General features: G+C 41.2%; 1 protein-coding gene, 1 long non-coding RNA gene and 1 pseudogene across 2 annotated transcripts in view; all 3 read left to right on the top strand.

The window, feature by feature from the left end:
* The window catches only part of LOC136947174 (uncharacterized), a 333,221-nt gene that overhangs the window by 300,622 nt on the left and 17,365 nt on the right, over positions 1-15,234 (top strand). The gene's annotated exons all lie outside the window — the stretch shown is intronic.
* The window catches only part of fut8b (fucosyltransferase 8b (alpha (1,6) fucosyltransferase)), a 54,071-nt gene that overhangs the window by 27,915 nt on the left and 10,922 nt on the right, over positions 1-15,234 (top strand). The window contains exon 4 of the mRNA XM_067241060.1: positions 6,187-6,349. Within this exon, the coding sequence (XP_067097161.1) occupies positions 6,187-6,349 (163 nt within the window). The remainder of the gene's footprint in view (positions 1-6,186; positions 6,350-15,234) is intronic.
* LOC136947495 (uncharacterized) lies at positions 13,951-14,914 on the top strand (annotated as a pseudogene).

Here is a 15,234-nt window from a genome sequence, read left to right as displayed (position 1 = left end):
CCCCTGCAAGAGGCAGCCTCATCGTTGAATCAAAATGAATAAATTTGGCAGACCGGTGTAAAAATGGACCTAATCTCTATGACTTAAACGTCATTTTAAGTTTTTCCCTTCTCATGATATTTTCAGGCATTTAGCCTACTCATTGCATTCATTCATTAATAAAGAACCCCCTTTGAAGATTATTGAGATGGAATCGCGATTCAAACAGTACCATCTGCTAACTGAAAATATCCCCCCCAAAACGTAAATAAGCTTGACATTTATTTAGTGGAAAATCGCTCATTCATAAAAAGCTCACTGGTAGCGATCATTGTCAGTAACAACGCAAAATGCGATATAGCCCTGTGTGGAGAAGCTGCCCCGGTAAATTGTACTACTACGGTACAGTACTAGGCTACTGCTGTGTTCGTCTTGGTAGCGATTGCGTTGGTTGAATTGGATTTAACGTTCCGTTGTACGGTTTAAGCTGAAATAAATTATTTTCATGAACAGATTGACAACGTTTAGGCTGTGGCAATGAAGTTTGAATGAAATCGTTTACTAATGTCAGAATAAATCCTACAACGAAAATGTATGTGAGGAATGTTTATTTTAACGATTGAAAACAGATACATCATAGACCACTGTAGTATGTCTTGCCCGGGCAACACAGGCTAATGTCATGATGCTAATACTTCAGTGAAATAGTAGACTACTGTTTCCGAAAGTAGATGTACTTCCTTAATAATATCAGCTTATATTGTACATTACACATCACAATTGTGTGTCATATCACAAAGTAAAATGAGTAAATATTTATCACCCTGGCCTCTTTGCTTGCATTTTTTTTTTGCTGCTCATTTACAACTGAAAATACGAGTGAAGTGTAGAATGAAATAGATGTCTTCTAATTTCACCTGCAAGAGGCAGCCTCATCGTTGAATCAAAACGAATAAATTTGGCAGACCGGTGTAAAAATTGACCTAATCTCTATGACTTAAACGTCCTTTTAAGTTTTTCCCTTCTCGTGATATTTTAAGGAATTTAGCCTACTCATATTGCATTCATTCATGAATAAAGAACCCCCTTTGAAGATTATTGTACGACGTTACCGGCAGTAGAAGATGGAATCGCGATTCAAACAGTACCATCTGCTAACTGAAAATATGCCCCCAAAAACGTAAATAAGCTTGACATTTATTTAGTGGAAAATCGCTTTCATAAAAAGCTCACTGGTAGCGATCATTGTCAGTAACAACGCAAAATGCGATATAAGGGGAGTGCCGAACATGTTCTGTCGCCGTTTGACTTCCTACAGCTGTGTAGATGTTTTTGTAGTGTCTCGCGTAGGCTACAGCGTTGCAGTGTGCTACACTGGTTTGAAACCACAGGTAATGATAATTTCACCCACAAATCGTTTACTTGTAATGTAATGTCATAATAAATCCTACAACGAAAATGTATTTGTGAGGAATGTTTATTTTAACGATTGAAAACAGATGCATCATAGACCACTGTAGTATGTGTTGCCCGGGCAACACAGGCTAATGTCATGATGCTAATACTTCAGTGAAATAGTAGACTACTGTTTCCGAAAGTAGATGTACTTCCTTAATAATATCAGCTTATACTGTACATTACACATGACAATTGTGTGTCATATCACAAAGTAAAATGAGTAAATAGTTATCACCCTGGCCTCTTTGCTTGTGGCGTTTCTGCAGCTGCCTTGCAGTAAAGCTATAGTTAGCCTAGCTATCCCCCAAGTTAACAGATGCGAAACGAATGTTCTGCCAAAGGTAGTCACGCGTGTTTTCGTGACGTTAGTGACGTAAGTAACGTCAGTGACTGTGGCTAGCAAATTAGCCACCGTTAGCTTCACTTTTCGCCACAAAAACTTAACTTCAGCCTAAACCATGCAACGGAACGTAAATTTCAATAGAAGCAACTCAATCTCTACCAAGACGAAGTGAGTTTTAGGGGGGCAAAAAGAATAATAATAATAATAATATATATGTGAGAGAACAAAGGTTGTGCCCTTGCCGAAGGCAAAGCACACCCAATAATAATATATATGTGAGAGAACAAAGGTTGTGCTCTCGCCGAAGGCTTGAGCACACCCAATAATATATATGTGAGAGAACAAAGGTTGTGCCCTTGCCGAAGGCAAAGCACACCCAATTATATAGCTGAATCCATTTACCGACATCAATAAATAAATACATTTATTTATTTCAAAATGACGTTTTTGTAAAGACAACATTTATTTATTTCATGGGACTTTAATTTCCTAATGCCACATTTATTTATTTTTTGAGACTTTTGCACACCACATTTCCACATATATTTCCCCACCACATTTATTTCTGTGCTGTATTTATTTCCGATCTCACACGCAGCTGCACACAAGATCGAAGGCAGATAGATTCAGTAGATGATGGAAGACATTACTCGTGTCAGAGATTGCATGCTGGCCTTATAGATCAAATTGATCAGCATGGCTTGTCAGGATTTATTATTTTGGCAAACATTGTAGATTTAGTATAGGTACTTGGGCCAACAAGTGCTCTACAGAACATAGATATGAAGTCTTAAATACCACCTAGGAAGACGTAGTGGTGGCAGTGATTGTTAGCTTTGCAAACGAGTTACACGTCACACGAGCTAAAGCAATGTTTACAAAGGTAACTTCAGCGCTACGTCGCAGCTATCAAAGACCAAGTCCCCACACGTAGGCTACTAGGTCACCGCCATCACTCCCATTGGGAACCAATGATAAAAAGGCAGAGACAACACAGACATTTTGGGAAAAGCTTGTCTACATTGTAAGGCTCAAGACGCACTTGTTCTGGGAGTACAACGGTACTTAGGAATGGTTCGCTTGACGCGATGTTAGTTTCCTCAAGGATCACAATGACTCTTGCTTAGAGACTTGTTGCTCTTGTGGTTAGTGGTAACTGTTTTCCCACAGGTACACTTGCACTTATAGCGGTTCATGTTGTTTAATTGTAACTTGTTTAACTACATGCTCTTATGGTTCTTCCCTTTGGCACTTACTTTGGTTGTTCACAATGTGCTTCATGTTTTGGCTACTCGCAATGTTTTTGTGGCTATCTTGTTGTTATGATCAGTGACCTATGCACTTTGTAAAGCTCTCTCTTGGAAGTCGCTTTGGATAAAAGCGTCTGCTAAATGAATACATGTAAATGTAAATTGTATGCTTTTCTGCAGTGCGATGCCACTGTCACCCCCCATACAGGTAGCTCTACAGCTATCCCCTTAGCACAGGTGCTGGACACCCGCGGTGTTATCGCCATGGTTTCCAGACTACCTGGTTTCTGTAAGCATGCGAGCTGTGCGTTCACCTAACAGCAGCAGCGGCCGTTGGCCTCTATCACCAGATTCGTCACAAATTCACACAACATTCAACATTATTGGCGAAGTCGCATCTCATATAGCATCTCAAGTCGCTGCTGTAGGCTAAGAAAGAAACCGAAAATAAAACAGTTTCAAGCTGGCATGAAGTGGGATTCGATCGCACTAGAGCAAAAATACATGATTGTAGGTCCTTTGAAGCTATTCAGGCTCATGGATGAAAGGAGCTTGTAGTCACAAATTTATTGGCATTTAAGCAACATTTTGTATGGCCTGGGTTCATCGAAAACAGCTGGTTATCGTGGGCACGCCGCACACCAGAAAATACCCGAATGTGTAGGCTAATCGCGTAGGCCTATTTGGGGTTGTCTTGAGGCAATAGCCAAATTTTCCACGATACCACAGCCCCTTATGAAACTACATCTTACAAATTAGCCTACTTAAATCGTCACTGTGAACCCAGCCAATAGGTTTCGATCAAAATACGCTAAACCCTAAAGGAAGATTCTTGTTGTGGCTTTCTACACTTGTCGTCTTGCACACAAATACGGTGCTTGATAAGTCTCAAACGATTTAAGACTTAGCACTTAATAATACCAAAATAATACATCCTGACAAGCCATGCTGATCAATTTGATCTATAAGGCCAGCATGCGATCTCTGACACGACTAATGTCTTCCATCATCTACCGAATCTAGGTGTCCCTATCTGCCTTCGATCTTGTGTGGAGCTGCGTTGGTCCGAAGATAACCACACCACTCTCGTTTGCATGTGAGATCGGAAATAAATAGGCCTACAGCACAGAAATAAATGTGGTGTGGAAATAAATGTGGTGTGGAAATATATGTGGAAATAAATGTGGTGTGTAAAAGTCTAAAAAAATAAATAAATGTGCATTAGGAAATAAAAGTCCCATGAAATAAATAAATGTTGTCTTTACAAAAACGTCATTTTGAAATAAATAAATGTATTTATTTATTGATGTTGGTAAATGGATTCAGCTATATAATTATATAATGCTATATTTATATATTTATTGCCATCTTTTTTTTTTTTCAGAATTGTTTTCATACATTTACATTTATGCATTTAGCAGACGCTTTTATCCAAAGCGACTTCCAAGAGAGAGCTTTACAAAAGAGCATAGGTCACTGATCATAACAACGAGATAGCCCCAAACATTGCCAGCAGCCAAAACATGAAGCATACATTGTGGAAAACCAAATAAGTGCCAAAGGGAAGAACCATAAGAGCATGCAGTTAAACAAGTTACAATTGAACAACATGAAACTTGTATTTATCTATTTATTTACCTATTTATTTATTTAATTGTGACTAACTCAGCGTTCCATATAAGTTTAGCGAGCTTGAAAATACAGAGGATAGCCTACCGAAGTTGAGTTAGCCAATGTCGTTAGCGATGCTAGCTAACATTAGTTTGCTAGCTCTATAACAATTCACTGGGTCTTGCAGTGCTGCTTGATTTATTGAAATTATTATTAAATGTTATGTTCTACTAGCCATTTGCCTACTTGAGCAAGTCACCGTTTTCCAAAGCCCTGATAGTGTAACTGAGACGACACATTAAATAATTCCTCTTTCAAGTACTAAGCCCCCGTTCAAGTATTGAGAATTAAATTAGCTGCAAGGTCTGTAGAGATCTTGTGACAAAGCCACTTTTGTGTTTTGCTAATTCAGAATTAGGTCAAATAAAATCTGTAAAATAGACATAATGAGTGGAACATAACATGAAGTAACATGGCATTTTATTTAGTTTTAATTTTAACTTGTCCAGTGGGGCAAGTAAATTTCTCTTCCACTTGCCCTACAAAAAATTCCACTTGTCCCGGACAAGCGGACAAGCCTTAAAGGGGTTACTTTTCAACTGAGGCTGCTATAGCTTATCAATATTCCCTCTTTCAGGGGAAATGAAAAGACAACCGTTTCTTTCTACACTTCACTTTTTGTATTTTGAATTCTAAATGAGCAGCAACAAATGTATGCTTTCAAATCTATGCAATCTTCATAAATAAGCACGCATTCTTATATAAAATATACAGAAATATCAGTTGTAAAAATTACAGTTAATAAACGGACTCATCTGCAACCAACGCTAGCAAGCACACCCTATTTCCCCAGAAATTGTACCCCCTCTAGTTATTATTATTATATTAATAATTATTATATTGATTGAAAAGAGTGAGAATAGGATTTAAGGGGGCCCCTTCTTGTCTTCGCCTGGGGCCCCCAAATCACTAAATCCGCCACTGCCCTGGAGTATGAGGTATGCTTTCAGAAAATGTGTGTAACCAATCGAGAAAAACTGTATTGTTGTTCACCTTTGTTTGTTTTGTATTGTTTGTTTGAGACACTGTCTTTAGACATAATGTTCTATTCCTATGGGGATGGACAAAAAAGGTTTTTTGAATAAAATTTGAAATAGAATTGCAAAGTTCAGGAACTAGAACCTCCAGACATTGCATCTGTATGGGGTCAATGCCCTTTGTTTAAGTTCATCCTGGTTTCACTCCGAAGCTAGACTGCAGTACATTTATCCAGTATTCAGTATTGTATTGTACAATATTATTGTAATAATGCTGTAATAAGGTATCAGTTCCTGTGGAATACCATGGCCATATATTTTTCTTTCCCTCTCTCTCTTTTGCCCTCTTTCTCATTCCCTCTCTTGGGAAGAAGGGTTAGAACATTTGTCAGAACAATTTTTGTTTTATCTCTATTTTAGGTCTCGTCATATACTACCTAAGTTGTCATATCATCCTTGACTCTTGGTTCTATTTAACTGTGTTTTGTTCGCTGTTCCTCCTCCCCAGGCCCAGGCCCTACCCAGGAGGAGCTGAGGAGAAGGGTGGAGAATGGCGTGAAGGAGATCTGGTATTTTGTGCGCAGTGAGGTGAAGAAGCTGGCTCATGTGGAGGCGGGCGAGAGACAACAATACACTGACACCCTGCTGCAAGACCTGGGACACCAGCAGAGGTTAGTCACCAGCAGGGTCTCATAGGACTGAGGGTCAGAGATAAAGCTCCCCCCTCCCCCCAGCTATCTGGAAGCCTCCGACAGAGACAAACGAATAAAGCACTGGTGTCTGGTGGGCCAAGTTGGCCCATTGTAATCCTAGCTGGAGTGGCTTAGAGGGTCCATTCTCTTGGGCGGTGCTGTCTAAGCAGCTTTCCAGAAACTTGAGTTGTCTTCTTACACATTCGCGCACACACATTCCCGTACTACAGGTCCTTTTTCTCTGCCCTGCAGTTTCCGTTGTGTGGGCTTTCGTTTCACAGCCCAGAAAAAGCACATATAGCACCTCTCTAGCGTGTTGGGCTATTTACATTTAGTCATTTAGCAGACGCTCTTATCCAGAGCGACTTACAGTAAGTACAGGGACATTCTCCCCGAGGCAAGTGGGGTGAAGTGCCTTGCCCAAGGACACAACGTCATTTGGCAGGCCGGGAATCGAACTGGCAACCTTAAGATTACTAGCCCGATTTCCTCACCGCTCAGCCACCTGATTCCCTATAGTGAGAGGTGGCTATCCTGAGTTCTTTAAAACCTCTATACAACTAATAAAATAGGTGGGATTTCTCTAATAAAATGATCTGCGTTTAGCTGCGTTTAGCTGTGTGTGCGTAATTACTACCTTATTATATGAAATACTCTTTCCCTTTAAATCACCTTTTAAGCATTAATATTCACACTTTAACATGAAATGAAATGTCTAGAAATTACTTTCATACTTTAAACACTTCCACATTTAAACAAAAATACTCCTTTTCTTAATTAACTGAAAATATCAAAATAGTCACTAACACACAGCCGTTTTATAACAAACCCATGTACAGATTTATTTAGAAAAAGTAGGTCAGTAATTAAATGTGTCTTGTCAAAATCACTTTTCAGGTCACAAATGCACAAATGCAGAAATACTCACATTCAAAACATAATGGCCCAAGAAAAGAAAATAGCCGGCAATAACCTCTAATTGTTGGAATGCTGCTTCAGCATTCCAAGTATTGTTCTTTGAATCTTTATTCAACTTCTTCATATTCTTATTCTTCTATTTCTTCCGTGACACCTTTCAGCTCCTTCAAATCTTCAGCTATTAAAACCATTCGGCTATCAAAGAATTCCGCCGTTTCAGGCTATGACTGCTATGACTTTTCAGCTTTCTACCTCTTATGTTTGAATTAAAGATCCTGTAAAGTGGACCTGGAAACTAGTTTTAAGTTCGCCACAACACAGAATAATGTGTTATTAACTACCCATCCAAATTCGAATGAAAAAATAACACAGACAAGTATGTTAAATTAGGCTTTGAAATCGTGAAAAAATGAGCTGTCTTCTCTGCTTGAGACTGGGGGGGCGTGTCGCCTGAAGGAGCTGAAGCGCTACCTCCGACCCAGATAATGGACGCTATGTCAAGCCGAACAAAACCGTATAGAATTGGAATTTATTTGTTCAATGAGTGAAACATACAGATGCATATAAATGAAAGGTTCCCCTGAGCTGTAACAGTAAAAATGGACACCAGAGACAGCAGACAGTGAGCTCTCCAACTAGGCTACACATTAGCTACCATTTCACCAAAATACCATAATTCTACACCGAGTAGCCTAATATCAATTTAGCGGTTTGCACTAACTCATAGCAGAGATACCTCTGGAAAAGTTATTTAGTATAATTATAACAAGCACACAGAACAGAGTGATGAACTGCTGGCAGCGGTGGATTGTCCAGGTGCGACCGGAGGAGGAACGGCCGGGAGGGCGATGCTCGGTACGGCTCCGCGCTGCAAGAGAAGCCGTGTGTCCGCGAACCCCGTCTGTCTTTGGTCCATGTTAAAACTATCCGCTGTGAAATGGTCACTGCATTTAGTCATTTAGCAGACACTCTTATCCACTGCAGAGGCGGCTGTTGGAGTTTATCCGAAGCTTTCCATCAGTGTGGCTCTTCACAAAATCAATCCACCTATTTTTCTTTTCCTCATCAATAGGGAAATTAAATAGTGTTGCAGCGCAGCTGAAGTTTTTGCATCCAGGGAAGATGCAGTTGCGGGTGGTGGGAGACATCCTTAAGCTAGCTAGCTAGCTGATGTAGGCTACAATAACAGTACAGCAGGAGGAGCCATTCAGTGATCTCACGTAGATAGGGCGAAATTACGTAGATAGGGCATTTTTTGGCTCCGCCCATTAAAACCTGATCTGAAAACGGAAGAGAAACTGTTCTTCGGTTTAACTCCACATTTCAGTGTGACAAAGTTTTAGCGCTTTGCACATGCTTTCAGGAACTCATTTCACACATATATAATGTACTTAGAAGCAAAACATGGAATTTACTTTACAGGATCTTTAATATAAATCAATACTCTTTTTTTGACATGGTTTTCCAATTGAGTTTTTTTTTCAAATCCTCTCAATCCTCTTTAACTTCTTCAACTTTCAAATCCTTCTTCTTCCTCAATCTTTAAGCTACAGCCACCATTTAAACTTTAAAATGTTGACAAAACCCAAAACATTTTTTGTTTAAATTCAGCTTTTTTATATCTATTCAACTTTTTTCACTGATTATGTTTCATGAGATTTTCAAACCGTTTCTGAGATGTCCATGGGTGTGTATGTGGAGAGCCTAAAGTGCTGACTGAAATGCTTAGAGTGGGGGGAGCTTCGAAATATTCTCCAAAAAATATTTCTAGTTTGCCAGCATTGCCACAATTTTCACTCTTCATGCTTCGTTTTTGGATCAATAGATAGCTAATTTTGTGCTGGTCGTAGACAGCTGTCTGTGGAATCCAACAGATTTACAAATTTGTTCAGAGCCCCACCAGATTGAGACAAAGTCCAACTCTCGCCCCATAGAGACCAATGTAAATCTGGTGACACATTTCTCAGAGAAAGCAGAAGGAACACGTTTTTGAAACTGCCGGTAGAGTCGTATTTCTGACCGCACAGACATATCTAGGATATCTATGGTTTTGACACAGTCCTGGGTCTCGGAAAATATCCATATTTTTGGGATTGGACTTATAGTTCTGCATCTAGGTTAACTTGTTTGAGGTGTGGATTCTAGGTACATTTCTGTTATTCTCTCTACCCTCAGCGCGTTAGCAATCATAGCTGCACCATCAACGTGGCAACCACACAGACGCGCCACTCAGTCTCTTACACAGGTGATTGGTATTAGCTGATTCGTGGAGTCACAAGACAGCTAATCAGTCAACTCCTCTCATTAAAAGACTAATAGCACTACACAACTGCTACCACCAGGGGCGTCTTAATAGCACTTGAGGACCCTGGGTTATGGATTCTTTTTTTTATGTTGAGGCCCCCCGCCAGCTAATTGCATAATCAGTTTATTTTTGCCCCCCTAAGGATCCGTCAATATTTGGACTACATAGACAAAGTCGGTGTCAAAAGTTTCGTCTTGGTAGCGATTGAGTTGCTTGTATTTTTATTTACGTTCCGTTGCATGGTTTAGGCTGAAATTAATGGTACTGTTTGAATCGCGATTCCATCTGAAAAATACTGCCGGTGACAACGTTGTTAGAATAGCTTGTCTCAAAGGGGGTTCAGCTTGTTTCATATTAAATGGACCCATCTGCAACCGACGCAAGGAAGCCCATTGTACCCTCTCTAGTTTTTGTTACATTTTGTTTAGATAAGGGGGAGGGGGGGGCTCCCTCCACCTCCACCACCAGATGCCACTGTAGAGCATAATGACACGGCGAAAACGGACGTTTATCATCATTATTATTTTGTATTATTATTTAGAGGGCCCTGATTGGTCGAGGACCCGGGCCTAAGCCCAGGTAAGCCCGTGCATTAAGGCGCCACTGACTACCACTACTGATACTACTAGGGCTGCTACTACTACTGCTCCTGCTGCTATATCTTATGCCACTACTACAACTACTAATTCTGCAGATGCTGCTAATATCTCCTTTACTACTATTGCTAATGGAACTGTTTTGTTCTACTACGCCACTGATACTACTGTATCTGCTACAGCTATTACTATCCCAACTATAATTTCAGCTACTAAAACGAATATTCTACTTCTTCTACTACTTCTAAAGTTTAGCTTTCAGCTTCTCCAGCATTGTATTTCAGCTCTAAGCTTTGTTAAATGATGCAGTTCAGCTTCCAACATGCCTCTTTTGTGTGACTCACACATTTTTGAAATTCATTTCAGCTTGCGGGTATTTTCTCATTTCTGTATTTTCAGCAATTAAAAGAAAATCATTTCAGCTTTCCAACGCATTTTCTGCAGAAAATGCACTTTGTAGTTGAGAATGTAGCTTCACGCGTGCGGGATCAACGGCGTCAGCAGCAGGAGATACGACGAGAAGATGCACCACAAAGAGGAAGCGACTGACTAGAAGACTCACGCAGCTGACGGTCTCGGCAAATTCCATCACTCGGAAACGCTATCCGGCTCCGTCAGGGTATTGGTCAACCAGTCTTAACTAGTCGTGGCCGCTGGCCGCTAGCTTGCTAGCAAAGGGAGTTAGGTGGCTGAGCGGTGAGGGAATCGGGCTAGTAATCCGAAGGTTGCCAGTTCGATTCTCGGTCATGCCAACTGACGTTGTGTCCTTGGGCAAGGCACTTCACCCTGCTTGCCTCGGGGGAATGTCCCTGTATTTACTGTAAGTCGCTCTGGATAAGAGCGTCTGCTAAATGACTAAATGTAAATGTAAAGTCCATGCGCAAGCACTAGCCACTTAGTCAGCAGCTAACTAAACTTCTTTCTGTCTTCTGGTGCTGAGCAGTCCACTCAAACAGACAGATATCACCATTAATGTTTTGTATAAGAGTCCTGCTTTAACACTCTCACTAAACTGGTGCAGTACATTAATCTCAAACGTTTATTGTGTCTCCTTCAACAGTCAACACGCTTCTCCCCTCTTTTTCGTTAAGTTGTTCTTCTCTCCCTTTTCCCGCTCCTCCTTGTTCCTTTGAACTCAAATGTGATTGGCTCATTCACAAAGTTTCAGAAATAAAATAAATTCACAAAACATGTGTAACTCTTTCTTCCTATTCTTACAGGCATTTTCACATATATTATTACACAACAGATATAACATTTTAAATGCTGCATTCAGTAAAACATGAACATTACCCAATATGCATTTCTCTCATTGAGCAAATCATAACTTTTAAACCTTAAAGTCTATTTATTAAACTATTAAATTCTTTATTAAAACGTTTATATTTATGTAATATAATACAGTTTAATGTGACTGCTTATTTTTTTAGTACATAAACTAAACCTGTTTATTCTAAGGTTTACCACCCGGGCTACACACAGTTTAACTCAAGCGAGGCCTCTAAGACTGGTTCTGCAATAGACTCTTTTGGATAGGCCGCCCCTGCCTGTAGAAATTGACAACTCCTCCGTTTCACCATCCCCCAAGGTTGTCTGGGTGTCATCCTTGACTGCACACTATCCTTTCAGCCCCACATCAATAACATCACCCGGTCTGCCTAATTTCATCTGCGAAATATCAACCGTCTCCGCCCCTCCCTTACCCCCCACACTGCCGCCATTCTTGTACACAGTCTAGTCACCTCCCGTTTAGATTTTTGCAACTCCCTCCTTTTTGGCCTACCACCCCAACTCATAAATATTGATTCATTTCCCCATTTCAAATCACAACTCAAAACACATCTCTTTACTACTACCTATTCCACATAATGTAATTTGCACTGCTTCCTTCTGTTGTTTTTAATGTTCCATCCATCATCTGTCGCTTTTTCGTGGGTCGGGTTTCGGGGGCAGCAACCTAAGCAGGGAGGCCCAGACTTCCCTCTCCCCGGCCACTTCCATCAGCTCTTCCTGGGGGACCCTGAGGCGTTCCCAGGCCAGCTGAGAGACCCTCCAGCGTGTCCTGGGTCTTCCCCGGGGCCTCTTCCCAGTGGGAAGTGTTTTTAATGTTGTTGTATTTCAAATTGTTCTGCTGCTTTTATTGTTTTTTATATACCTCTGTACGGTGTCCTTGAGTGCCGAGAAAGGCGCCTTGGAAAATAAAATTTATTATTATTATTATATATTAGGTAATTGTAAATAGGCCAGTAATTGCCTCCAATTGGAACGGGTAATCAGTACTGAGATGCTCACTGCTGTGCTCCACCGCCAACCTTGATGCCTATAGCCCGTGGTATGTAGACTCAGCCAAGCTATGGCACTGGGGACCGCAAGCCTGATACACACAGCCGCAAAAGAGATAACCCAGACACAGCCAAGCCCCTGGGGATATATCTGCTTAGTCCCTCTTTACTAACTTTGTGGCTTGTGAGGTCGGAGTTATTCTTCTCCCAGGAAGTGTGTGATGACTCCCTGGTGTGTCGGGTAGAGTGGTTCGACATGATTTCACACAGTCTGTGGTTAAGGCTTCAACATAAGTGTAGTGATGGGATGTACCATGTGCAATATGACTATTAACTAAGAAATAGTACGAACTGTACCCTTATGTTATCATTACATAAAGGAAGACTATAATATCAACAGTGAAAGGAAAGCAGGGTGACACCTAAAAAAGAAGAAATATCGGTCTCACATTACAATGACATTATACAGAAAAAACATTACTATTTATTGATATGATAAACATTGCAGTGTCAAATGGCAGGGACAGTTAAGAATGGGGGTGCTTGATTACAACCCTACAAGTCTTATTCCAAGACTGAGGCAATGCTGACTGATCAGACTAAGTTGAGTAGAAAATAGAAGCACTTTACAGTTCACTGCTACATTTGCTAAATTAATTCTGCCCAGACAGCAGGGCATGACATTGGCACCCGCCCACCCGCCAAATGCGGGTAGAATTCGGCTGTGGCGGGTAAAGCAGTCACTCTTACTAGCCAATTTGGCAGGTGGAATTCTACATATCTCTTGCTATAAGATTTTTTATTGTAGTCTTCTCAAAACAAAATAATAAACTCATTGCAGGGTTCTCAAGCCTCACGCATTGATCGTGAGACGCACGCATTTCAACCAGCACGTATCGTTTCCCCCTGTCTTAAACAGTCTCGGCCACTGTACGTTTGTTGCTAAGCAACATAGACGCGCGAACACACGCGAATGCTCGTCTCGTGGGGCTTTTGATCAAACTTGAGGACCCTGCTCAGTGCAAGGCAAGGATGTGGCGGTAGGCTACATAACAGGCGTAGGAAAACCCGGAGGGCAGACAAAAAAGAGAAAAACTGGTGATGAAAGTGAAACCGAAAATAAAGAGACTAAAATAATTGTGTTTATAAAATTTAACTGGACAAAAAGAAATTCTGTTTAGTTCATGTATTTTCAATACATCTTTACACCCCGTTATATGCAATGATCTACTCTTTTTGTCTTTGTCTTAATCGGTTGCATATTTTCATACAAAAGGAGCTTTAGACACTTATAAGAGCTGAAGATTTGGCGACACATACATTTTATGTTGTCTTGATTTTGGGTGTTTACAATGGTCATTTACATTTGAAAGGATTGTAAATCTAAGTCTTCAAGTAAATTGTAGCAAACCGTAGTCAACTTTAATCAAATAAAACGTAATTTCCCAACAACAAAATTGTGGCTAGTGAAATTGCTGAATGGCTAGTAACTTTGGAAAGCCACTAGCCACAGTGGCTGGTGAGAAAAAAGTTTAATGTCAGGCCCTGCCAGACAGTATTAGCAAATTTACAAAAATCCTGAATTCAATACATTGTTTAATTCTACAATATACTGTTTAGGTGGAGACAGCGTTGATCTTATCGTATTGTCTCCTCTGGCATGCAAAGCAGACCAGGGCAACTTTTCACAGACAAAATCTGGGATCGAGGCCTGCCTCACAGACATCTCCGCCTGGATGACCAAGCATCACCTCCAGCTGAGCCTCGCCAAAACAGAACTTCTCATCATCCCGGCCAAACCCTCCATCTCCCACGATCTCTCAATCCCCCTGGGATCTGCGACAGTGACCCCTTCATCCTCTGCCAGGAACCTCGGGGTTACCATGGATGACGAGCTGTCCCTCACAGCCCACATTGCTGCAGTCTCCCGGTCGTGTAGATTCACCCTCTACAACATCCGGAAGATCAGGAGATACCTGTCTGAGCATTCCACCCAGCTGCTAGTCCAAGCACTTGTCCTCTCAAAGTTGGACTACTGCAACTCGCTGCTCGCCGCCCAACCCGCCCTCTCCAGATGATTCAGAACGCAGCAGCCCATCTGGTCTTCAACCTACCCAGACGCTCCCATGTTACCCCGCTCCTCATCTCCCTTCACTGGCTACCCATCACGGCCCGTATCAGATTCAAGACCCTGGTACTGACCTTCCAAGCGGTGAACGGGACTGCACCCGACTACATCAAGTCTTACACCCCCACCTGCCACCTACGATCTTCTTCTGACAACCGTCTGGTGGTCCCACCGCTCAAGAGCGTCCGGTCCCAACACAAGCTCTTCTCCTGTCTGGCCCTACAATGGTGGAATCAACTCCCCACCTCCATTAGAGACACTGACTGTCTCCCCAGCTTCAAGAAAAGGCTTAAGACACACTTGTTCCGGGAGTACAACGGTACTTAGGAATGATTTGCTGGACCTGATGTTAGTTTCCTCCAGGATCACAATGACTCTTATTGAGAGACTTGTTGCTCTTGTTGGTTAGTTGTAACTGATTTAAAATTGTCGCTGTGAAATATTTTACTGTTTTCTTTTCTACAGGTACACTCTTGCACTTTTTGAGGTTCATGTTGTTTAATTGTAACTTGTTTAACTACATGCTCTTATGGTTCTTCCCTTTGGCACTTATTTGGTTTTCACAATGTATGCTTCATGTTTTGGCTACCCGCAATGTTTGGGGATATCTCGTTGTTATGATCAGTGACCTATGC

Source organism: Osmerus mordax, chromosome 8 (assembly GCF_038355195.1).
Source record: "Osmerus mordax isolate fOsmMor3 chromosome 8, fOsmMor3.pri, whole genome shotgun sequence".
NCBI classification, from domain to species: Eukaryota; Metazoa; Chordata; class Actinopteri; order Osmeriformes; family Osmeridae; genus Osmerus; species Osmerus mordax.
This window is presented reverse-complemented; position numbering and strand designations above follow the sequence as displayed.